Source organism: Sciurus vulgaris (genome assembly GCF_902686455.1).
Source record: "Sciurus vulgaris genome assembly, chromosome: 16".
Taxonomy (NCBI): Eukaryota; Metazoa; Chordata; class Mammalia; order Rodentia; family Sciuridae; genus Sciurus; species Sciurus vulgaris.
The window spans coordinates 3,015,398-3,039,247 of record NC_136477.1 but is presented as its reverse complement, the minus strand read 5'-3'; the positions used below and the strand labels follow the sequence as shown (position 1 = coordinate 3,039,247).

The window sequence follows — 23,850 nt, the reverse complement described above, 5'->3', positions numbered from 1 at the left end:
TGGTGATGTGCTATAGTAGTCACAGGAAATGGGAACCGAGGTGCGGGGCCCTGGTGCTGTGACCAACGGGAAGTAGTGGCTCTGCAGCCAGGTGGCACTGGTTACCCGGCCACTCCCAGCTGCAAAAGTGGGACTTGAAGCTTGAAGACTCCTAATACGACTTTGTCCCTCATAAAAAGTTAGCAAAATTATGTCCCTTCTAGTTCCCTCAACCAGGAGCCCAGCATGACTTTTTGTCACACCTGAGCCAACAGCAGCTGCCCAGTGTGGGTTGAGGACCAAGGCCAACTCTGGCCCCATGTTCCCTGCGGACATGGGCTCTGCTTCCCAGCAGGAGCCCAGCCTACTGGCCAGGCTAGGGTCAGGGCCCTCACGCTGCACCTGTGCCATTTGCCAGTCACACCCATATGGGGTCAGGGCGGGGGGTGCCTAGAGGGAAGCCAGGGTGTGGCCAGCAGAGGCGAGTCAGGGCAGGGTGGAAGGGTGGGGATGAAGTCACCAGGTGTGGACTGTCTGGTCGTCACCAAACTGCTCTGCATGTAGCCAGTTGGTTCCCCTTGGGGTTAGTGGGGACATGGCTAGATCCAAGGGTGGGGACAGCAGGAGGCCAACCTCTGGGTCTAGATTTGGATAGGAAGTGCCCTGACCTCAGCTCTCCAGCCAGCTGTCATCATCAGCCCTGAGCACAGCAGCAGCTCCAGCCACACCAGGGCTTCTCTCCAAACTGTCCCTGCCTCTGAGGGTCCGGGAAGGAGAGGGACCTGGGATGCGCTGTGCTCACACCTCAAGGGCAGGAAGAGGAACAAGGAGAAGCACCTGCCAAGCAGCCCTCACCGCTGGGCCAAGGGGATGGACGGTCCCACTCATGGAAATGGCGTACTGACGGATGGAGACAAGACGGTTCAGGGTGAGAGAATAAGTTTACACACTTCCACAGTCCAGACGCCCGCGCCGTGGGGCCCAGGTGCCTCTGCTGCTTCAATTCATGTTGCTCTTGGGCCTGAGGGGCGAGCAGGGCCTGTATGCCATCACCTCTCATAATGCTTTATTCAAGGGTGGAGTAATACGCAGTTTTTTGGGACGATTTTTACAAAATGTCAAGAACAACTCATCAAGAATCCTATATGAACTTTCCAGACCTGGGAGGTCTGTGAAGCAGGACAAAGTGCTCTTTACACAGGAATTGGTAGTAGGTTCAAGTATCTGGTCTGTGTCGAGGACCCCCAACCATTCGATACACGCCTGGCCCACCGGACACTCTCAGGAGGCACAGAGTGGACTGGCAGGCAGCGGGTTCTCACTCGTGTCCATTCGCACTACGTCCTCGGCTCCAGAAGTGGTTCCACACGGGTCGTGGGCCTCTGGAGGGCATGACAAAGGGTCTTTGGCTGCCATACTGGGCTCCCCGTGAGGAGCGGCCACCCCTGCTCTGGAGTCTTCTCTAGGTGGGAAGCTTGTCTCACAGTGGCAGGAGGGGGACAGCCCCAGAGCCAGTGGAAGCTCAGGTCGCTGGAGGCCCCCAAGATTGTACCCACTCACCTGCCCTGTCAGATTCCGTCCCCTCCCACCCAGGCCCTGCCCGGGCTCCCCCATCACTCGGAGTGGGCAGCCATCTCAGCCCCTACCCTCACCCTGCACACTCCTCCCACTCAGCCATTCCCACCTCAGGGCCTTCACACGTCCCTCTACCTGGATGGCTTTCCCCTCTCCTGCTGATCTGAATGAGAAGCGGAGTGGTGGAGCCCTTCTCACCCCCAATATCCGGGACGTCCACGCTCATGCAGTCGCCATCCTCCTCCTCCTCCTCCTCTGTGTCTGCCTGGAAGCCATCCACGTCCCCAGCTCCAACCTGGACAGACAGGGCACACAGGCCATCAGCAGGGAGGGGCACGGCACAACTGTGGCTCACGTCATGTGGTCCCCCTCTCTGCACAGCCCCTAGGTCCCGGCCAACTGGCAACAACTTCTTCAATCTTGACGGATTGGGAAGCTGCAGTGGAAGAAAATCCTGGGGGTTCCCTAGAAGGAGCCAAAGTCAGAGATCTGAAGACTACCGTCCTTATCTGCCTCAGTGCAAAGATGGCTTCCAGTTTGGGTTGAAAGAGGTGGATGAACACGCACTTCCCAAGTCTGATCTGGGTGTGGCCTGAAAGACTGGCAGGCCCAGCTCTCTGCTGTGCATCCCCAGCACACTGGTCCCCTGCCTGGCCTCATGGCCCCCATGTGCATAAGCTCAGACCAGCTCTGCCAGTGGCAGTGCCCCACAGGGCCTGAATGGTCAGAAGCCTCTGGGCAGCCCGAGCAACAGTGACCACCGTGTCCCATCCCAGTGGGCAGCTTCACACCCCAACAGGGAGGCTGTTCCTCAAGACACTTCTGAATTCCTCCTCTATAAAACTGCCTGAAAGAGCAATGACAACAAAGGGTCAGCCTGTAAGCTTCTTTCCTGGCCTGCTGCCCCCAGGGCCCTCCAGTCCTCTGCTGCCGCAGGTGACGGACAGGCCCGCCTCCCCAGACGGTCTGCGGCACTGGCTCTCTTCAGATCCAGACCGTCCCACAGAACCATTGCTCTGTGTCCTCAGGGCACCAAGTGGGCTTTGTGCATGGCGAAGCCAGGACCTGGGAGCATGCGGAGTCCCTCAGCGAGGAGCTGGCTGCCGCTGGTAACCTGTCTTCCACCACCACCACGGTGTGGAATACAGGGGCCAGAAGGCAGTGGAACCAACACTCGCTGTTCCTTTCCTTTGATTTTGAAGCCGGGGTCTCACTATGCTGCTCAGGCTGGCCTTGAACTGGCTTAAGCAATCCCCCAGCCTCAACCCCCCAGGAGCGGGGGCTATGGGTGCACATCACAGGGTCTACCAGGCTGTAAGGGCAAGTAGACCCTCTATTTAAACATTTTTAAATAAAACTGAGGCCTGAATAGTTGAGGTACCCTAGAGCCAGAGATCCCTGAGGGGGAACTGGGAGCCCAGGACAGCCCTGTTGGTACACAAGATCCTACTGCCTCAGGCCAAATGTCAGGCTATTCCAAACCCCGGAATAGGGACCCCAACCTAAGAGTTACATACATGCCACTCAGGGTCTTGAAACAGTCCTCGCCATGGAGGCAGGATGCGTACCTGATGCCTGCAGCCACCTGCTGGCCTCTGTGCCCTTGAAGCAGCAGACCTGCTCAGCACACCCCAAAGCCATTCCTACCCAGGATTGCCTTCTGGGGTCCAGGTCTCGCTTCCTCAGACTCTGGCAGCTACAGAGAGCATCTGAGGGACGGGGGGCTCAGTGGTAGGACACTTGCCAAGCACACACACAGTCCTGGGGTCCCCCCAGTGCCTTACAAAAATCAAAAACAAGACAAAACAGAAAAAAATGTGTCCAGCAAGGCTGCCCCTTTCTACCCTTCCAGAGGGCAGTGACCAGTGACTAAGCACTGGAAGCTAAGGCTTGGCAGAGCAGCAGGCATGTGCACGCTGGTGAACTCAGCAACTCAGGAGGCGGAGGCAGGAGGTGGCAAGTTGGAGGCCAGCCTGGGCAACTTGGCAAGACCCTGTCTCAAAAGTAAAATGAAACAGGGTTGAGATGCAGTTCAGTGTAGAGCACCGTGGGTCCGACCCCAGGGCTGTGTGAAGTAACAGAAAAAAGAAAACGAGGAGGAGGGAGTCGAACACAGGAGGCTGGCCTAGCCATGAGGTCCATGATGCCTCCATGGTCCTCGCCAGGGACCTCGCCAGGGACCAGCCAAGTGCCTGCTTGCACGACAGCCTGGGGAGCCAGGTGCTAGGTGCCTCCTTGTGGGACGCCCCCACTTCTCTTCCCATCAGTCTCAGGGCGGGTGTCTCACGAATGCAGACTTCAGGGGACCCTGGGACCTGCTGAGGCGCAATCGCTGGCGTGGCCTGGCCTGCACTGCACGGTCTGCAGCGAGGCCCTCTGTGCTGTTGAGCCCGGATGAGCCTCACTGTGGACGGGGGGAGACCTCGCTCATCACGAGGCTGCTGTAGGCGAGATGCCAGGTGACACCACGCCTTAGGCCCCCCGCGCGCGTCTCATGCCAACCCTCTGACCACCACTTTCTGTGTTGGAGCGTGGGTTGAACAATGAAGCACCACACTACGCATGCAATACCCTGCCCAGGGCTGGCCCGCGGGCTCAAGCCACTGTCCTCCACGTAGAGGAACATGTGCCAGTCACAGTACCCAGGACAGCCTGAGGAGGAGCAGAGAGACACCATGTCTAACGAGGGGGGACACGCTGCCTGGATGGGGGCCTGTAGAGCCCTGGGCACCGAGGCTCCCAGGGGAGTGCAGAGGGGGCAAGGCCAAAACAGCTGCCTGGACAGTGACACCAATGGCAAGGGTCTCTGAGCTCTGCCAGTCTCAAACCAGGACGCTTGGTTCCCAGCTAGTTTTGAGTCAGGCAGCTAGGTCTGGGTTCCTTCTCAGACAGTCTGGGGACCAATGATGACAGCAGGTCCTGCTCCTCAGCACAGCTGGAACCAACGACAGACGGACTGACACTTGTCATTTTAGGGTCCCCCAAAATGCCATGTGCCACCCCAGTGGAGGGAGCTGCACACATGAGGAGTCACAGCAGTAACGCGGGACCCTCCAGGAGTTTGCAGAGGTTCCCTTGCTTTGACAGGAAGGCTGTGACATATGCAAGTCCTCACCTAGACCAGTGGTGGGGACATGACCAGCCATCACCTGCAGAGCTGGTTTCCTTGCCTTTGGCCCCTATGACCCTTTTGTGCTGCGAAGGAGATGCAGGCTGGGGACCTGCTCTGTGCCCTCTCTCACCACCTAGCCATCCAGCCAGCCCCCACGGCAGCACCACACTTGGGGACTAGGACTCTGCAACCTGTATCTCTAAAGCTCAGAGTACACAGAACGCTGGCCAGGAGAGCAGCCGGTGCCCACACGGCAACACCACAGCTCATGACAAAAGGGACACACCGGACACCAGCGCAGGCTGCCATGGCTGGGCAGGTGCCCAAGGCCCCACCTTCCTGAGCAAGAGGTCCCAAAGCAACTCAGCGAGACCCTGCCTCAAAACAGAACACCAGGAAAAGAAGAGGAAAGCAGCGACCGTGGGGTCCCACTGCCCCATGGCCTGCCCTCCCACAGCCAAAGGCAGCTTACCTGCCCATCATGCCTGCGCTTCTTCATGAACTGGGTGATGCACATGCTGCCCGCCGACTTCCTCTTCAGTGGGGCGGGCACTCCCTGGCTGGGCCCGGTGGCAGGGACACTGCCACTGTCCTCCCTGGGGGCTGAGGGCACCGTGGTGACGTAGCTCCACTGGCACGGCACAGGGAGGTGCTCCTGGTCGAAGCTCTTGAGCACCTGCGGGTGGACGTACCAGCACATCCTGAAGTCTGGCCTCTTTTCGTACACCGAGTTCTCAGAAATGATTCGCTTGAGCCTGGCCTTGGAGGGCACAGCGGCATCCTCGCTGGTGGCGGTGGGGGTCTGTGGGCGGGAGGCAGGGCTTGGGGGGCCGCCCGCGTCACTGCTGAGCAGTCCTCGTCGGCAGTGCTCCTGGAACTCCCGGATGATCACCTTGCTCCCGTTTACATTGCCGTGCAGCAGCGGGAGCAGCTGGGCCAGGACTGGGGGACAGGGGACATGGCGTGGGTCAGACCCAGACACGGGCACACAGGTCCTTGACTGTCTGCAAGGTCCAGGCCTGGCAGCCTTGGGGGCTTGGGAAAGCAGACCCGAGGCAGGGCCACCAGGCAGCTCCCAGAGCCAGCCTCCTGCCTCCTGGAGCTGCACTCCCTGGTTCTTGAAGAGCGAGGAGGCACGGCCCAGAGACGTCCTGCAGACACGTGGCCTCCCACTCAGCACTCCACGCTGTGTCCCGGACGGTGATTAGAGTCACCAAGGACAGGACGGGACTGAGGAGCAGACAGGCAGAGCACAAGTCCACACATGGCCTGGGCCCCTTCCCGTCCTGAGGACAGGTCAGCTAGAAGGACAGGCAGCTAAAGGCCCGTCTTCAGCTGCGGCACCACCTGGGCTGGGAGCAGAGGTCACCCGCGACCCTGCCCCACTTACTCTGCTGGTCCCTCTTCTCCCTCTTGGAGGCCTTGGGCGCCTGCTCCTCTTCTGAGGGCACCGTCTCCAGGAGGCACGCAGTGAACTGCTGCAGCACCTTCAGGTCGAGGTCCGAGCAGCTGTCCCCGGTGGCCGCCCACACACAGCCAATCACCACGGGCTGGAGGACGCGGAACCGCTTCCCCTTGGCCAAGTACTCGTCCCACTCCTTGGCCTTCAGCTTCTGGCGCACCTTGTGGTTCTCGGGGTCGGCGCATTCCTGGCAGGGAGGAAAGCTCGCTGGCCTGGGGCTGCCATTGCCCACTGCCCAGGAGCCACTCGCAGAGCCAGACCCAGTGGGGAGGACATGGCAGAGCATTTCCAGATACCCCAACTGCTTGTGGCCAGTCAGATGCTGCTATGACCCTGCTACAACCTTGCCCTTGAGGACACTTACTGCCCAGCTGCCTTCCCGGTCAATGTGTGGTCACTGCCACCACCCCAATTGCCCCTTCGGCAGCAGGGGCTCTGCCCGAGACACGTGCCAGACCCAGACCACTAAGTGGCAGATGTCTGGGGGCATGCCAGGACACGGGTGCCTCGTGGGTCAGGGCTGCAGAAGCACATGCAGAGTGGGCCCAAGGCGCTGACACAGCAAAGGCCCGAGAGCCTGGGAGTGGCTTCGGCACGGCTGCTCCTCCTGCAGGTTTTGCTGAGTGGCGGCACGGTGGCAAGCTGGAGGCACGGGGGACCTCTGGGGATGAGGTCCTACGTGTCTGCGCCTTGGGTGGTGGTTTCAAAAACATGGCTGTGGTGCACCCACAGCCCACAAGACTGAACACTGGGGCCGGCTGGGGACTACCGGGGCACTGCACAGTCACTCTCCAGCTGAGCAGGTTTGGGGCCCTCCAACCCCAACCACAGCTGCGCAATCATCAGGGCTCTGCCAGACAGCACCACGCTTGGACTCTCCCAGGCAAAACCGAGATCCAGCCACCCCGACCAAGCTCAGGACCCACCCCAAACTGCAGCAGAGCAGGGTGTGCAGTCCAGTGGCCAGGGCAGGCATGGCCACTGTCACTGGCCCCAGGACAAGAGTCACTGAGCGCCAGCCCCTGGGTGAACTTCTGAGCCAGTCACCTCCCCCTTTACCCTTTACCTCAGTCACGCCTTCATCCTCAGACAGGTATCCGTGTGGCACGAAGAAGCCATCGTCCTCATCTTCATCCTCCCCTACTTCATCGTCATCATCCTCAAAGAGAAAAAGTAAACTAAGTTTTGCACGTGGGGAAACGACGCAGGCTTCACTAGAGAGCTCACCGGGGCTTGGGGTCCTTCAGTGGCAGGGCCCTCATCCAGCATGAGGGGCCCAGGCTCCGCCACGCGGAGGGTCACTCCTATAGATACCATGGGATCAGCAGGAATCCCGCTGGGTCACGGTGGACTGAGAGCCAGACAAGCAGACAAGGGCCGCAGGAGGTGGTGGGCCCAGCACCACCAGGGCCAGGGCCGGCTGGGGGCCTCACCCCTTCACTGTGGGACAGGGACTCCCCGGGCTCCTCCTCTTCCCACTCATCATCACTGTCCACCTCGTAGTCCAGCAGCGCCTGCAAGGGGACACGAGGCCTTGCTGCCGTCATCAGGCGGGGAGAAAAGGGCGGCCAAGAAGAGCAGGCACGAAACCTGCGTGCAGCAGGGACACGCAAAGACGGGCTTGGGCACCTGAGAGCCCCTACCTTGTCCTGGGCCCAGGGGTTCCGCGGGCAGATGATGGCTGTCTTCTTATTCCACGTCCCCCAGTATGCTGGCCGGTGATTCTCAGAAAACTGCAGGAGCTTCATCTGGCCGAACTTCCTCCGTTCAGGAACGCTGGCCACCTTGCCACTGCCCACGATCACCATGTCACTGGTGGATCAAAGGCGTCCAGTCTGCTGCTTCTGCCGCCCGCACCCCGGGACCCACGGGAGACGGGTGCAGAAGGGTAACAGCTGAACTGCAGCACTGCCCGTCTCCAAAGCAAGGTGAGCAGCAGTGGCAGGGACACAACCCGAACCAGGAGGCTGCAGCACAGGGTTGTGTGCAGGAGGAAGGAGACGCCCTCTGCAGCAGAGGAGCACTCCTGGGAGAGACAGGCGGGTGAGACCGTGGGGTTCAGAAAAAGGCAGGGCAGAGGGAGGCTCGTGGCCTGGGAGACGCGGGCCTGACTCCTGTGCATGGCTTCACAGCCCCATGGGCAGAGGACAGCGTCCTTGGGCTCTACCTGTTGAAAACATCCGCATTCCGGCTACATAGCCTGGTGGGTCCAGACCTGAGAGGCCTGCGGCCTTTCAGCTCTTCCAAGAAGGAGCCATCTCCACTCTGCTGCTGCAGGAGCTGGTCCAACTGATCGCAGCGGTCTTGGTTGAAGGCAGCCCGACAACGGGGGGCAAGGACCATGTGCTCTTTAATTTCAAAGGGGGCAAACTTGCCACAGGAGCCAGCCAGGGTCTGAAACAGAAAGGGGACCCAATGGGACACTGTGTGGAAAATGAATACACTCATCAACAAAGATGCACTGAGGACATAGGGTAGAGCCTGCTGCCTCCACCATGGACCGCAAAGGAACACACTCAGAAGCAGAGATGCAGATGTTCACGTGTGGGAAATTCTGGAAAAGGCAAAGCTACAGGGCATCCATCCATGGCTGCAGGGGCAGGGTGGGCAGGATGAGCCAGAAGGGAGCTTTTGCAGTGACTGACCGATGATTTCCAGGTCTTGATTGTGGGAACGGTTACATGGCCTCTAACATCTGTGAAAACTCACTGAAAGTCCCCAAAAGAGTAAATTTCACTGTGTGTAAACTATCCCTGCAGAACCTGGATGGATGGACACAGGTGACCAGAGACAGGCAGACACGGGTCTGGGCGCCACCCCTGCCCCTCCTGTGACCCAGGAGAGCCTTGCCACTAGAATACCAGGTGGGCTTTCAGCACTGCAGACCACCTGGAACCTGAAATGCCACCTCAGCTGCTTGGCCTCGTCCAGCTGTGAATGCTGGGAGACTGGATCCCTCCTCCGAAGCCCTTTGGCACTCACGCCTGCGGATCCCAGGGCTGGTAGCACAGGACGGGGTGGGGTTGCAGAGGAAATGCTGCTGGTGGGCTGGGACACTACCACCCTGCGAAACCCTGAGACAGCCAGGTGGCTCTGTGGGCGGGTCACCTGGAATTCAACCGCTCTTGGCCAAGAAAACACGTTTAAAAATAGTCGCATGTGACAGGACACCTGTCATCCCAGCAACTCAGGAGGCTGAAGCAGAAGGGTCATCAAGTTCCAGGCAAGCCTGGTAAAAAAAAGGGCTGGGGACACGGCTCAGTTCCTGGGTTCAACCCCTGGAACGAAAAACGTTAAAACTAAAAAACTGAATGAAATAGATGTAAAATGTGCCACAGCAAAAACCTGAGACCATGGCTGAACAAAAAGCCACAAGAGCAATTCAGAACCACCCTGAGGCACAGGTGTGAGCGCATGGCACAGCACCTGGCAGAGAAGAGAGCCAGGTGCACTGCAGACCTGCAGAGGTCTGAGCTGCCAGCAGGCCGGCAGCAACACGCTGTGCCCACCCTGCAGCCTGGCCCCCTCCTGAGCACCTGATTCCTGCACACGGCAAGCTCTGAAGGCTCTGCACAGCTACCACGCTCAGCACGTGTTTGCTGCTGGGACAAAGCGAATGCCCCAATATCAGACCTCCAGACGTCACCAGAAATGAAGGCGCCCTGGGTGACTGGAGGCCTGTCTTAATGAAGCAGAGAAGAGACCCCTCTGTTTCTAGAGGGGAGAAAGGCTCAGACCTGAGAAGCCGAGAAGGAGGCGCTGCTCACCTTGGGGGCCTGTGGAGTCTTTGGCTTCTGAAAGAACCTCGTGATCTCAGCCTTCTCCGCCTTAATGCGCTGTGAAGGGAGAGTGAAGGGAGAGCGCTGTCTCAGGGCAGGCAGAGGCCTCCAGAACCGAGTCCCAAGCACTCCCAAGCAAAGGCCATGACACTCCAGCCCACAAAACCCATCGACCCGCAACGGAGAGGGCGCAGCCAGTATCAGAAGGCCAAAGTCCCGTCAGGGTGGTGGCCAGCAGGAGTGTGGAAGAATGGCACCGGGAGCCAGTGACACTAGTGGCATTTAAACAGGCTCCTCAGTCCCTGTGGGTGCCACTGGGCTGCCCAAGGCTCAGACAGCTCAAGGTGCAGCGGAGGCAGAGATGGCACTGGGCGGCGCGCTACCTTTTCTTCTTCCCGTAACCGTTTCTCCTCCTCCTTTTTCCTCTTCTCCTCGAGTTTAGCCCTGTGAGACAGCAAACTGCATTTCAGTTTTTGGCTTGGCTGCTGGCAGGGGCTGTGGCGCTCGCCTGGCAGTATCAGTCTGCACCCAGCGACCATGAACTGCTCACATCCACAAAGCTGTGGTACAAGGTATTGGCAAGGGAAGAGGACAAAGCACGGCAGAGAACTGGCGCGGGAGGAACCACCCACCCAGGGAAGCAGTTGGCACGCAGAGCTGGCACTCCATCCCCACAGGCTTGCGGCGGGCAGTGCCGGGCGTGGGCGCCGCCACCCTGTCCAGGTGCAAGGGGGAAAGCGGCAGGGGAGCCGCTGCCTTGCCAGAGGCACCGCCCGGGCGCATGCGGCACTCACTCCAGAGCCTCCTGCCGCTCCTTGCGCCGCTCCTCCTTGAGCCGCTGCTTCTCCGCCTTCTCCTTCTCGTCCTTCTCCCGCTTCTCGCGCCTCTCCTTCTCTTTCAGCTCCTTCTCCTCCTCCTTCTTCCTCCGGGCCTCCTCCTTGGCCCGGCGGGCCTCCTCTTTCAGTTTTTCCTTCTCTTCCCTCAACTGCTCTTTATCCTGAGAGACAACCACAGTTGGTCCTTGTGACCTCCCTGGAGGGAAGAGCGGGCGGCAGCTCCAGAGGCCTTGCCGCGGGAGGGAGGGACGATTCCACCCATCCCATCTCCTGCCCTCATAAAACAATGACAATTTAGTCCCTGGTCCCAGCACCTCGTGGGTGATGCAACGGGAGAGTCATTTAAAATAACTTTAAGGGCTGGGGCTGCGGCTCAGTGGCAGAGCGCTTGCCTAGCACGGATGAGGCACTGGGTTCGATTCTCAGCACCGCATATAAATAAATAAAGGTCCACCCACAACTAAAAAATAAACAAATAAACAAGTAAATAAAATGACTTTAAACCATGTGGAGCTGCCAGGCATGGTGACCACAGCTGCCATCCAGCTATGCAGAATGTTGAGGCAAGTTCCAGGCCATCCAAGGCCATGTAGTGAGAACCGGTCTCTAACAAAATAAAAATGAGGCTGGGCACTTAAAAAAAATTTTTAACTTATCCCGACCACTGCTAGGGCTGGACCCCAGCAGAAAGCTAGCCAGGGTGCGGGTATAACCGTGTGGTAGAGTGCCTGCCTGGCATGTGTAAGGCTGTGGTCTGACTCTCAGCACCGCACAACAGCCGGAGGACACCACAGCCCAGGCCCGCCTCCCCGAGGTGCCAGCGGCGTGTTCAATCAGAAAAGCGTGTCAGAATAGAGAAACAGCAACAGGACAGGCTTCGTCTTCTACCTTCCAAACAGAAGTGCTTCCCTGCCTCCCACCCCAGAGCACACCAGGTTATAAGGAAGACCGGGTGAGACAAGGCCAAGTGACCCACAGGACAGTCTTGCCAGGGTGCGAATAAGTGAGAAAACAAAGTAAAATGAAAACCTAAATAAAAACTAGAACCATCTTTCAGGTGAAGACAGGACAGTGTGACCTCAATGGCTGAGGTAGTACCCATGTTACTGTGGGCTTTGAGGACCAGTGTCCCTGAGGCTCTCCACGAAGGACAGGCTTCACGTCACACCGGGGCCTCATTCTGCCGAGCTGGCATGTGGCTTGAGCTGGTTACAAAATCCCACATGACTTTCAGGCAAGCACACCTGCTGGCAGAAGGTGGATGCTTCCTGCCTGTACCGCCGAGGTCATTCCCACAGGACCGTGACTGTTAAATTGACCCCACATGTGAAGTGACGTGCTGCATCTGCCCTGACAGACCTCGATCACGGTAACATAAGCCACAGGGACCTGCCAAGAATCCTAGCAGCATCACAGGAAATGGAGGATGCCCAAGGAAGGCATCAGGTCTGGACTAGATGAGACCCTGGGCGCAGTGGCAGGGAGGGCTGCTCCCAGGTGCTGAGTAAATAGGTCAAGGCTTCAGAATCCAGGCACAGATTGCTTTAGCCATACCCGAGGCTTTTTCTCTCCATGCATGCCTGACTCTAAAATTCCAGTAAAGAAGATAGGACTGGGGGTGTAGCTTAGCATGTAAGAGGCCCTGGTTTTAATACCCAGCCCAACAAACCCAAGTGCAGCTGTAATGAGGCCCAGGAAACACTGGGGGAACGAAGAGCCAGCTGCTGAAATGGCCCCTTGCCTAAGCTGCAGGGAACAGGGAACCTCACTGGCTTTCTCTGAACTTTGCCACAATAAGAACCAAATGAGCTGGGTACAGTGGCACACGCCTGTCATCCTGGCAACTTGGGAGGCTGAGACAGAAGGATGGCAGATTCAAGGTCAGCCTTAGCAAATCAGTGAGACCCTGTCTCAAAATAAAACAAAAAGGCTATGGGTATAGCTTAGTGGTAAAATATGCCTCGGTTCAACCCAGTAACACACACACATGCACATGCACACAAACCTGAACATGGTGAACCCCAGTCAACAGAAGCAAAGCTGGACAGGGAGCCACTAACCATTATCACTCCTCTAGTGCAGGGCTAAACTCCCTCTGAAGAGATGGGGATGCAGGGATCAGGCTTCTTCTGTTGCCAGGGGTGAAGCCAAGGGCCTCCCACCTGCTGGACGAGGGTTCTGCCACCGAGCCTCGCCCAGTCCCGTGAGGGCCATTTGTGCTGTGGGATGGCAGCTATGGAGGTAGTGGCATTGCCACTCCTACTCCTAGGCTCAGGAAGAGGCGACAGGCAAGACCCTAGGGCTTATCACAAAGCGATGTGACCCACAGACCACAACATCCAGGTGTGTAAAGGAGGCACGCGTCAACCCAGTGTCAGGGAAGGTGAAGACGGGACCAAGGAGGAGCGAGGGCTGTGCGGCGGTGAGGCCGGCAGGCACAGGGACACGCTCTCCTGCGGGGAAAGCGCCTTACTCTTTGCTGTCTCATCCTGTTCTTCTCTGTGGACCCTTTGACGAATTTCTTGGTTATCTGAAATAAAAAGACATGTTTTCTTTTTTGCAGAACCAGGGGTGAAACCCCGGGCCTCACCACGCTAGGCAAGGGCACTACCACCAAGCCACACCTCAGCCCAAGCTATTTATTTTTAAGCAGGGATTGTTTCAATCACTTTTCCCCACAGACACCTTCCCTGAAGTCCCTGGGAAAGGGAAGGAACGACTGGAAGGCCAGCACTATTAAGAACATCTTTGCAAAAAAGGAAACACTGCACCCTTTCGCAGCTGCCTGTGTTCCTAAACAGAACCACAGTGTCACAGACGCCAATGGATATGCACGTACACACGTGTATCTGGCACTAGACAAGTGCGGGGCGGGGGGGGGGGGTAAGGCAGGAAAAGGAAGAACTGAAGCTGCTGAGCTCAGAAATAAAAGCCACAGGCAGAAGGGTGTGGAGGAACCTGTAGCAAAGGACACAGGACCCATCAGTACCAAGGGCATGGAGCTCTTAGAGGAACCTGGGCCAAGGGCCACTGACTCCCAGGAGGACCTAATGCTACGAATTTTATGCGGCTTTTTAATGTAATGTCTAAAAATTGATAATACTTCAAATAAATAAAACACATCAGCAGTTTGGATTTCTGTGGCCTCTGAAGGATACTCTGCCTGATACACCTCTGCCTTTGTGTGTATGTGGTGCTGGGGATGGAATCATGGCTTTGCACCCACCAAGCAAGTACTAACCACAGAGCCACAACCCAACTCTGCCTTTCAGAATCTGGAGTGAAGACCCAGGATAAACAGTCAACTCCCTGGGTGAAAATCTGGTCCAGAGCCCTGGACTCTCAGGCACAACAGTCTATACCACCTACTTCAAACAAGGCACAGGTTACAAGAACAGCCAAGACTCAGCGTTCCCTCGCACACCCTCCAGCTTAAGGGTTCCAGGTACAAGTGTGAACAGGAGGAGTTCACAGTACTGGCCCAAGCACCTCCCACCAGGTTTCCTGGACAGACCATCAGGAAGAAGCACAGTGGGGAAAGAGAGGTCACAGTGGGAGAAGTAACTCTCCAGGTTCCATTCAAACTTGCAGAGGAGGCTGAAAAAGAAGGCCGACATTGAGACAGAAAACCAAAGGCCCATGTCCTTGGAGAGGCTCCAGCAGGCCCACAAGGGTGTGTTGCAGAGACATCTTTATTTGGAAAACCTGAACCATGTGCAGAATCAGACACAAACCAGAAGACAGCCTTAGTTGCTGGCATGACGGTTGTGTCCTGCCTCTGCTGGGTGTGTGGCAATGGCAGCGCCAGCGCCAGGCGGTCAACAAATGCTGATGGAAAGTCATCTGCCTGGAACACGCTTGGTCCACCAAGTCTGCGGGCGCTGCCCCACACCAAAGGACCTGACGACAGTGTGAGTGGCTGTATCTCTGTGGCTGTCCTTTGTGTTCTCTAGAATGCAATGGGAGCCAGCTTCCTAGAGGACAGGACGTGGAGGGACACACACTCATCTGGCCGTGCCCACACTTGCTCACCCTCAGCTAGAATCCAGGGCTTTGCATGAGGTTTCTCTTTGCTCCTGGGCTACAAGCACTGCAGCCCATGTGACAAGCAGGCTCAGGCTTAGACTACCTGAGGATCCCAGCAATTGCCACTTGCTTGCAGACCTCACTGCCACTGCTTCCCTAAACACGGGGGACCTTCTTGGTCTGATAAAACGCTACCTTCCTGAAACAGGACTTGGTGTTGATGGCGCTCACTCTCAAACTGCACGTGATTCTGGCACACACTGGTCACCTGAGCAGATAGCAACTATCCAGTCAAGGTTCCACACAGGACCCCAGGAGGAAGTTCAAGCACAAACCCAACCACGCTCTCAGCAAGAAGGACCTCACTATGTCTGGGCATTAAAGTTTCTGGACAAAGTCTCTCTAGATTTAACAGTTCTGACTTCTTCACAAGGGCAATGAATTTCTAGGCCCAGGAAGACAGCAGCGGGCAAAAGGTAGGAGGAGCTGCTATGCGCAGGCCCAGCTGCAGAGAGAAAGTCAACAGCAGGGAAGACAAGACAGGGAGGTGAAAATCCCAGAACAGTCTAACCACATGGCAACAAGACAGGCCTGTGTTCCTAAGCTGGCAAGAGCTCATCTCCCAGTAGCCCAAACTGGCACACAGAGGGAAGCCCAGGGCAGCTACCACATTGCTGTGACACAGCAGAGGCACCAGAAGCACCCACCAAGGACTACAGCAGCAGCCCTTCCATACCACAGCAAAAACAGAGCAGTTGAAAGGGGACTTCCACTCTGAGGATGAGTGGCACAAGTGTCGCATGTGAGGAAACAAAAGGATCCTGTGTATTTCTGAGGGATCTCTCATTTGCAGAGATCAGAAAATTGCTAGACACAACCTCAGGGCAGACTGAGAACATGGTCCCGAGGGCTAATGATGAAATGTAACCCTTGCAAGGGTCGCCCCGCTCCCCACGTCCATGGTGACTGACTCCAGGACCCCGCAGGTGTTCATGTCCTTATAGAGAAGAGCATTACCATGTGCGCACCTTCGGTCACCCCTGCTCAGTACACGTGCAACTTCTTTTCACCCAGAGATGCAAAAGCGCCAACCATGCAGCTGACTAAATTCCTCTAGGTGGAAAAGCCCCTGCCACCTGGCTCCCCTGATGCCAAGGCCAGCCAGAGCGCCCAGGAGCACAGCTGCCGTCTGTGGCATAATCACCCTGCATCATCCATAATAGGCTAACAAGCCTACTATGCAAACAAGCCACATGGTAAAAGGATCTTTTGGGGGGCCTACCAGGGATTGAACTCAGGAGCACTCGACACTGAGCCACATCCCCAGCCCTATTTTGTATTTTATTTAGAGACGGGGTCTCACTGAGTTGCTTAGCACCTCACTTTTGCTGAGACTGGCTTTGAACTCTCGATCTTCCCGCATCAGACTCTGGAACCACTGGGATTACAGGTGTGACCATCTGGCCCAGCTTACATGGTAAAAAGTTCCAAAGAAAAAGGCAGTTCCCAAACCGTTGTTTTTCAAAGTGAGATTCTCCTGATACCAGGAGTACTTTAAAAAGAACCCCAGCTGGGCAATGCACACCTGTAATCCCAGTGACGCGGAGGCTGAGGCAGGAGGCCACTGAACCCTGATCAGCACCCATGGGTTCAATTTCTGGTACCAAAACAAGGTCCAATCTTACATAAAGATCTAAGGTGAACAAACAAAAGTGCAACCAAACCAAAAACAATATATTTTGGGAGTCTGGACTGATTTTTACCAGAGTCAAGGAATGAACCAGGGGCACTTAACCACTGAGTCATACTCCCAGCCCTTTATAATTTTTGAGACAGGATCATGCTAATTTGCTGAGGCTAGCTTTGAACTTATGATCCTCCTGCCTCAGCCTCCCAAGCCACTGGGATTACAGGGGCATGCACCACTGTACCCAGACCCTTTGAGACCTTAAAGATATGAGAAAACTGAGACATTCACCACTGTGCTTTACTAGAAATAATGAAGATTGGACATTCCTAATCCAAAAATCTGAAACCACAAATCCCTCAAAATCTGAAACTTTCCGAGCACCAACATGACGCCACAGGCAGAGAATTCCACACTTCATCTTATGTGACAAATCTTAGTCAAAATGCTGGTGCACTAAAGACAGTGGTGAATTACCTGCAGATACTGCACAGGGCACAAAGGGCTGGGCAAGGCTCAGTGGCCAGCACTTGACCACCATGCCTAAGGTCCTGGGTTCCATCCCCAGCACCACACCACAAACAAAACAAACAGGTGTACACAAAACATAAATTAATTTGGTGCCTAAACTTGGGTGCCATCTCAAAGACATCTCATTGTGTATGTGCAAATATCCCCAAATCCAAAATGCTTGTCCCAATCATTTCCATACAGGGTATGCTCAAAGTGTTAAAGAAGTACATTCTTTAAGGTATCTTTCTGGGGTCCTTTACAATGGTGACAGGTCCCTGGCTTTCCTGTTCTTGTCCCTGCAGGTGAGGTTAAGAAAGGTGGCACTGCTGTAAAAGCAGATTCTACAGTTTCTTGTTTCATCTGCCCACTGTCTTGCCACCATGTGAAAGATGTCCCAACGGATCTACATGGGGACAGGTACATGGGAACAGGGGAAGCGAGGGCACAGCTGCTGGCATTCCCTGTCACCCACAGCTGAGCGACTGGCAGTCAGGTGTGGTCAACGAAGGCTGACATGATCATTCCATGAGACGTGGGCACCCCACTGAATGGCATCCTTAGCCCACCACGCTGCACAGAGAACTGAACAATTCACGGATTTTACTACCAGAGAATTCTATATCTTTAGTAAATCCCAAGACCCAGTGTGGGCCTGGTCAGCACCTGGACCTGGAGTTCTGTGGAGATACTCACTCTGCGGACAGGCGTGGAGGTGGGAGAGGGGCTGGGATCATGGTGCTGTCTTCCAGAAGCCAACTGCCCCTCGGGTGAGCTCGTGGGTGAGGAGCTCAGGGGTGAGTGGCTAAGGGTAGAGTCTTCCTCAGGGCAGGATTCTAGCACCTCAGTCCCTGAGGTGAGGCTCTTGTCCAGGGGTGTCCTGAGAGGCTTGGCCTGGGGAGGCTCCACCGCCAAGATATCCTGCAACACCACCAGGGGAACCTTCCCTCTGAACAGGATGCCCCCGGCCTCACTCCAGCCGTCCTGCTCCTTTTGGGAGCACCGTCTTGGTCCCCCTGTTGGCTCCGGGCGCCTCTGTGGGGTGCCCTCCTGAGAGCTGCCGTTCCTCTCCAGGGTTTCAGAGCCAACAAGCGCCTCTTCTGATTCGCAAGGACTGTCTGAGAGGGCTCCTGCAGGAGATGCTGCCAGCTCGTGGCTGTGAATGACCTTCGATAGCCCCTGATCTGGGACTCCGCTGACCCCACTGACAGTCTCCCTGGAGAGGGAGGCTTCAGGGTCTGCAGTACTGTCTGGCTGGTCATTAGAGTCCTCTGTCAAATCGATGATGACCATGCTCTGGCCAATGCTGGTTTTGATTCTATTTCTTATAAAGTCATCTAAGGGACCCTTCCCATTGACAAGTTTTGGTCTGCAGTCAAGGTCAGAACCTATATGACAGCCGTTCTCCAAGTTGTCCAAAGAGGTTTCTAAATCAGAGACTTTCCCTTCCACAGAAACGCTCTGGGAGCTTCCCATGTCTTCTGATCCATTCTCGCCTTTCTCCTTGGGGACAAGATTTAGGCGCTTGAACGGCAGACGGGCTGGAATGAAGAGAGAAGGAGGCTGCCTTTTCAGTGAAAGTGTACAGTGACAATAAATACCTTAATATTCTGTGTGCTCCAAAATCATCCACCTTATGAATAAAAAAAACTGGAAAAAGAAAGAAAAGTATCTACCTTGTTGTGCTATGGGGGGAATTTTCATGTTTAAGAGGGGGTTTTTGGGAGTTAAGAGTGTAGCTCAGTGGCACAGCATTTGCCTAGCATGTGTGAGGCCCTGTTTATATCCCCAGTGCCACCAAAAGAAACAAACAAAAGGGTGCTCTCAGGGCTGGGATGTGGCTGAGCAACAGCGTGCTGAGCGTTGTGCATCAGGCTGTGTTCCATCCTCAGCACACAAAAGGAGCAGGGAAGGGAAGACTGTTGCTTTACTCTACAATCTTCCAACCTTCTAATTAAAGGGGGGGGGGGGGATGACAACCTGTTAACAGGGTTACTGCCAAAATTTCAAAAGATTTTCTGATCAAGATACAGCTCAAATCCCAAATTTATTTACAAAGGCTAAAAATCCCCTTTGAAAATAATTGCTTCTGGTTCTGAAGAAAACACAGACCCTTGTGGAAATATTTCTTTGTAGCCCAAGCACCACAGGCTGTTAGATTTCCTCATCTGTCTTCCCAGAACCTGGCTGGTGAGGGCTGGCTGTAAGACGTGCAGCCAACACCCGAGAGGCGAGGAAATTCAAACGGATGACCTCTCCAAGGAGCCCACTCCCACCTACATGCCAAACCAGCTCTTCAAATACACTACATTATAATGTAATAGAGCAAAGCAAATCAACCTATGAGGGATCACTTGAACTTTCTCAGTTTTTAAAACAAGGATTCCCTCTAGTTCTACAGTTTTGCCTTAGGTCTTCCCGCTCCGGACACGTGCCGTCAGCAAAATTCCCACCAACACCAATCCTGCTGTCAATTCCCACAGGAGATAAGTAGCTCAAGGAAAACTGGATGGACAACCAAATTCTAAAAAGCAGAAACCAGTTTTTTATACAATCCAGCTACTTCTGGATTGAGGATAAATACACTCCCTATTTTACACAAAAGGATTTGGGGTCATTATGCCCCCAGGAACATCTGGCAATGCCTGGAGAAGTCTCTGGTCATCACAACTTGGAGGAAGCCTCTGTTATCTACTGGGAGGCCAGGGATGCTGCCGAACTCAGTCTGCAGAATGGCACACCCTAGGGTGGGGGGATCACAAAACTTCACAGGAGCTGAGGTACAGAAACCCTACTGTAGAGGTGGTGACCTTTGGATTGCTGCTGTTCCCAAGGGAAGTTTTGGTATAAAAATGGGTTACCCAGCTTCCTGGTACAGGTTGAGCACCCGATTGGAAAAGCTCCAAAATCTGAAGCTTTCTGAGTGCCAACAGTACATGTAAATAGAAAATCCACTCCTGCCTTCAGGTGACAGGACAGTCAAAACCCAGACACATTAAAAATATCCTGTAGGATTATCTTCAGGTTATGTGTATAAGGCATATATGAAAACAATGATTATTTGTAGCTGGATCCCATTCACAAGTAGCTCATTATGTATATATAAGTATTCCAAAATAAAAAGAGAATCTGAAATCTGATACACTCTGGTTCCACACATTTTGGATAAGGGACACTCAACCTATAGAGACAGCAACAGTTCTCCCTCCAGCCCTCAAGGATTTCACTGTGGACCCCAATAGGTGACAATGAAGGACATAAATTAAGAATGAAAATTTAACCCTGTGCCCAGAGTATTACCTTGTATCAACTTCTTAACTGGAAAAGCAGGTCTGTCTTTGCAATCCATGGCTGGGAATAAAAATGGCAAAGGATCAATCATTAAGTGTTAGAAACAATCAAGTCAGTAAAGACACACACCTGGGCCAATTAAGTACAAGGGGATTTTCAAGGTGGGGTGCTGCCCCCTGCCCTTTGGGCATACTGGGCAATGCCTAGACACATTTTTGGTTATTTTGGGGAGAGATCTTAGCGGTGCTCTAGGGTCTAGTTGGGGGGGCTGAAGTAGCTCATTAGTAAAGCACTTGCCTAGCATGCATGAGGTCCTGGGTTCAATCCACAGCACCCCCCCCCCCCAAATACAAGAGAGTCTAGTTGGTAGAGACCAGGGATACTCCTACATACCCTGCAATGAACAGGTCAGCTCCCCATGCCAAAGTCATTTGGCTCAGAATGTTAGTAAGTTGAGATATTCTGCCCTAGATACAGCCATATCTTGTTTCATTTTCTTTTTGGCACTCACAAAGAAATATTTATGATCATGTCTCCTGCCAGAAAGAATGGCAGTTCTATGACAGCAGTGACTTGTTTCACATGGTACCTAGAACACCTCGCTTGGGTCTGGAACATACTGGGAACCAATCAAAATAGTATTTGGAACAATGAAAAGTGGACTGAATAAAGGTAAAGACAGAAAAAACATGTTTCCTATTTCCCCATCATCATGACTCCAATGTCCTCTCCAAACCAACCCTCCACAGCAGCACTAGGTCTGTATATTAGGAAAGAATTCACTTTCATTTTAAAGGTAGTGTAGGAAGGAAACACAATTTAAAGTACTTGGAACTTGTCGGGCAGGAGCTGAAGACATATTAAAGGAGAAAATTTTCCCAAAGCAAAAAAATCTCAAGAAAAGCATCTAATAATATCAAAGTTGATGCAGAATCAACCATGAATAGAACCAGTCTTTGGATAAATATCTTTATGTTAAGTTTAGAAGATCACATCCACTAGGCAATCTGGCTTAGAAAAATCTACTTTAGCTATTTTGGGGAATCACATTTTATAAAAGCTACATGAAAATCATACTGGGGCTTTCTAAACTCAACTGTCCATAGATGAAACTGCCACCCACCCCCTGGAGAATAAGATGTTTTCTTTCTTGTCACTTAAAGGGAATGAAAAAAAAAATGTTTTGGTTAATAAAAACATAGGTCCTCTCCCCCCATAATCTTTAGCCACTTAAATTTCTTTTCAGGACAACCTCATGGACTTATCTACATGATTGTGAGTCAGTCACCAGCTATGATGAAAGGGGAACAGACATGACCTGTGCTCAGAAACCACGTCAGGTCACTATAAAAAAAGGACCCACCCAGGGCTGGGGACTATAGTTCAGAGGCAGAGTGCTTGCCTAGCATGTGTGAGGCACTGAGTTTGATCCTTAGCACCACATAAAAATAAATAAAATAAAGGAATGCTGTTCATGGTCGACTACAAAAAACACAAAAATCCAGGGGACTGGGGTGGTAGCTCAGTGGTTGAGTGCTTGCCTAGCATGTGTGAGGCACTGGGTTCAATTCTTGGCACTCCATATAAATAAATAAAATAAAAGTCCACCAACAACTAAAAATATAAATATATATATGCATATATATACATACATACATACATTTGAATGCTTTTGTGTATACATATGAACCCATTCATGGCACTGGACTATTTGAAGATACTTCGCAACACTCACGGGCATAGTATTATCAACTGCTCTTTCAGATTCCATCCTTCCTAATTTTATTTGGTGTTAGAACAGCCTTTTGTTTTATGATAATAGGGTCATAGCAAGCAGTGTTTGGTTTTATATTTTTTAATTAGATATTCTGACTTGGTTAAATAAAAAGATCACATCTCCATGACAGTGAGTCTTCCCAATCTTATTTATATTAGTTGTACGCCTGTGAAATTCCAAAGTCAGAGCAATAGTTCTCTAAGGAGAGTGCAGGGATCCTGTCTCCTAGGGGACACCCAGCCACCGCTGGGAGACATTTTTGGTTGTTACATCTGTAGAGGAGGGGTGACTGCGGGCCAGGCGTGCTACAGTGCCAAGGACAGCCCCAAATGTAATAGTGCTGAGATTGAGAAACCCTGGACAAGATCAGTTGATATCCCTTCCAGTCCTTAATTAACTCAACCAGCACATATTTATTGGGCAACTACTAGGTGCCAAGCACTGTGCCAAGTGCGGGGGTTACCATCTGGAGTCAAGCAGGAAAGAACGGCAGTCTGGATTTCTTTGGCTTACCACCCCCAGTTCTGGGAAGCCTCTGGACGCTAGAATGACCCCTTCCAAGAAAAAGGGAGAAAGGACCTTTACACAGCAGGCAGGAGTCCAGCTCCCCGGCCATCCGCACCGCCCAAACCTCTTACCTGGCTGGACTTGCCCCGCTCCGCAGAGGCAGCTGCTCTGCTTTCCACCCCCCAGCCCATGTGACCTCGGGCCTCAATTTCCCACCCTCTGCAATGTCCAGCCGGCTGAGGACACTAGCGCACTGGGTAACAGGAAGGCCGGCCCTTCCGCCTCCTAAGCCTTTTCCCCTCCAGGCAACACCGACCCGTCATCCCCAGAAGCCCTGGAGGGCCACTGACGCAAGGGCGCCGGGAAGAAGGTCTCTGTATGTGGTCGCGACTGCAACAATCACGTCAACAGGGCGCCCTTCGCGTCCCAGGGCCCCTGTCCGGCATCGGGAGGCCCCGAGGACCGCACGCTCGGCCGGGAGCAGCAGGCCCGCGCCCACAGGCCAGCCCACCGCCAACCGGCGGCTCGGCCCACACAGGCCGCGCCGCCCCTTCCCCTCACGCAGGCCGAACCGACCTGCGGCCGCTCCCCTGGCACCGGGCACCCCGCACTCCGGCTCCCCCAGCATCGCTCCGGCGGCAGCTGAAGCTCCTCTCAGGCGTTGGGGGTGCGGGCTCCGCTCGGGAGGCCGCTGGCGCTCGCCCTCCCTCCCGCGCCGCTGCTGCCGCGGCCGCTGCGCTCGTATTTGGCGGGAACCGCGGCGACCCCCGCAGTCTGGGAGCCGATTGGGCGAGGCCGCACCACGTGACAGCCCCCCTCGGGGAAAGAGGAGCGCGGGAGCACCCTCGCGAGAGCCGTGGCTTCCGTTCCCCCTGTGGCTCTTCTATTGATGTTCCTGCGAGTGGAGGAGGGGCTCCTTTCCGGCCGCCCTCATTGGCTGGAACGAGAAGCCCTGTGATTGGAAGAGCGAGATGCCTGGCTGAGAGCTACGCACTGCGATTGGCTGAGCGCGTGGGATAGGGGCAGAGAGGGCCAGGCTTTTCCGTCACTAGCGGCGCCTGAGACAACCTGAAACTAAGGTTTAGATGAGAACTCTGAGGTTTTGACTTTATTCTAATTAGACATTGGCTGAATATAGCAACTGCAATTAAAATGAAATTTTCTATATGAGCAATAAAGTAGTCTGGGCTGGCATCCACAGCACTTGGCAGATATATTCGGAGAGAATGAAGAAAATGGATGTCTGTTTTAATGCTCAGGATTGTTGCACATGCCTGTTTTCCTCCGCAGGCAGCTCTTTTCCTGGCTG

The 23,850-nt window shown here is 54.3% G+C and overlaps 1 protein-coding gene across 3 annotated transcripts; it reads right to left on the bottom strand.

Annotated features, from left to right (window-relative positions):
* Nucleotides 1-736: 736 nt before the first annotated feature.
* On the bottom strand, nucleotides 737-23,422 carry CHAF1A (chromatin assembly factor 1 subunit A). 3 transcript variants are annotated; one of them, XM_079115519.1, is made up of 15 exons: nucleotides 23,118-23,422; nucleotides 20,267-20,317; nucleotides 17,663-18,507; nucleotides 13,217-13,273; nucleotides 10,702-10,904; nucleotides 10,291-10,351; nucleotides 9,896-9,964; nucleotides 8,296-8,522; nucleotides 7,772-7,940; nucleotides 7,562-7,642; nucleotides 7,195-7,287; nucleotides 6,057-6,315; nucleotides 5,139-5,608; nucleotides 1,753-1,849; nucleotides 737-1,361 (listed from the first exon to the last, which is right to left on the bottom strand). In XM_079115519.1, the coding sequence occupies exons 1-15, from the start codon at nucleotides 23,167-23,169 to the stop codon at nucleotides 1,261-1,263; spliced, it is 2,835 nt and encodes a 944-aa protein (XP_078971645.1). In that variant the 5' UTR covers nucleotides 23,170-23,422; the 3' UTR covers nucleotides 737-1,260. The 3 variants fall into 3 exon arrangements, with proteins under 3 accessions (XP_078971645.1, XP_078971643.1, XP_078971644.1); XM_079115517.1 differs by having other exon boundaries at nucleotides 7,772-7,919; nucleotides 23,118-23,388; XM_079115518.1 differs by lacking the exon at nucleotides 13,217-13,273 and having other exon boundaries at nucleotides 23,118-23,387.
* Nucleotides 23,423-23,850: the final 428 nt, after the last annotated feature.

Bases quoted from the DNA above. Each gene is read 5' to 3' on its own strand.
- CHAF1A (XM_079115519.1), bottom strand. From the start codon at position 23,169: ATGCTGGGGGAGCCGGAGTGCGGGGTGCCCGGTGCCAGGGGAGCGGCC. The intron at 10,905-13,216 runs GTAAGGCGCTTT...GTTGTCTCTCAG, and splicing joins ACAGGATGAGACAGCAAAGA to GATAAAGAGCAGTTGAGGGA. The intron at 7,288-7,561 runs GTGAGGCCCCCA...TTTCTCTTTGAG, and splicing joins CCCTGTCCCACAGTGAAGGG to GATGATGACGATGAAGTAGG.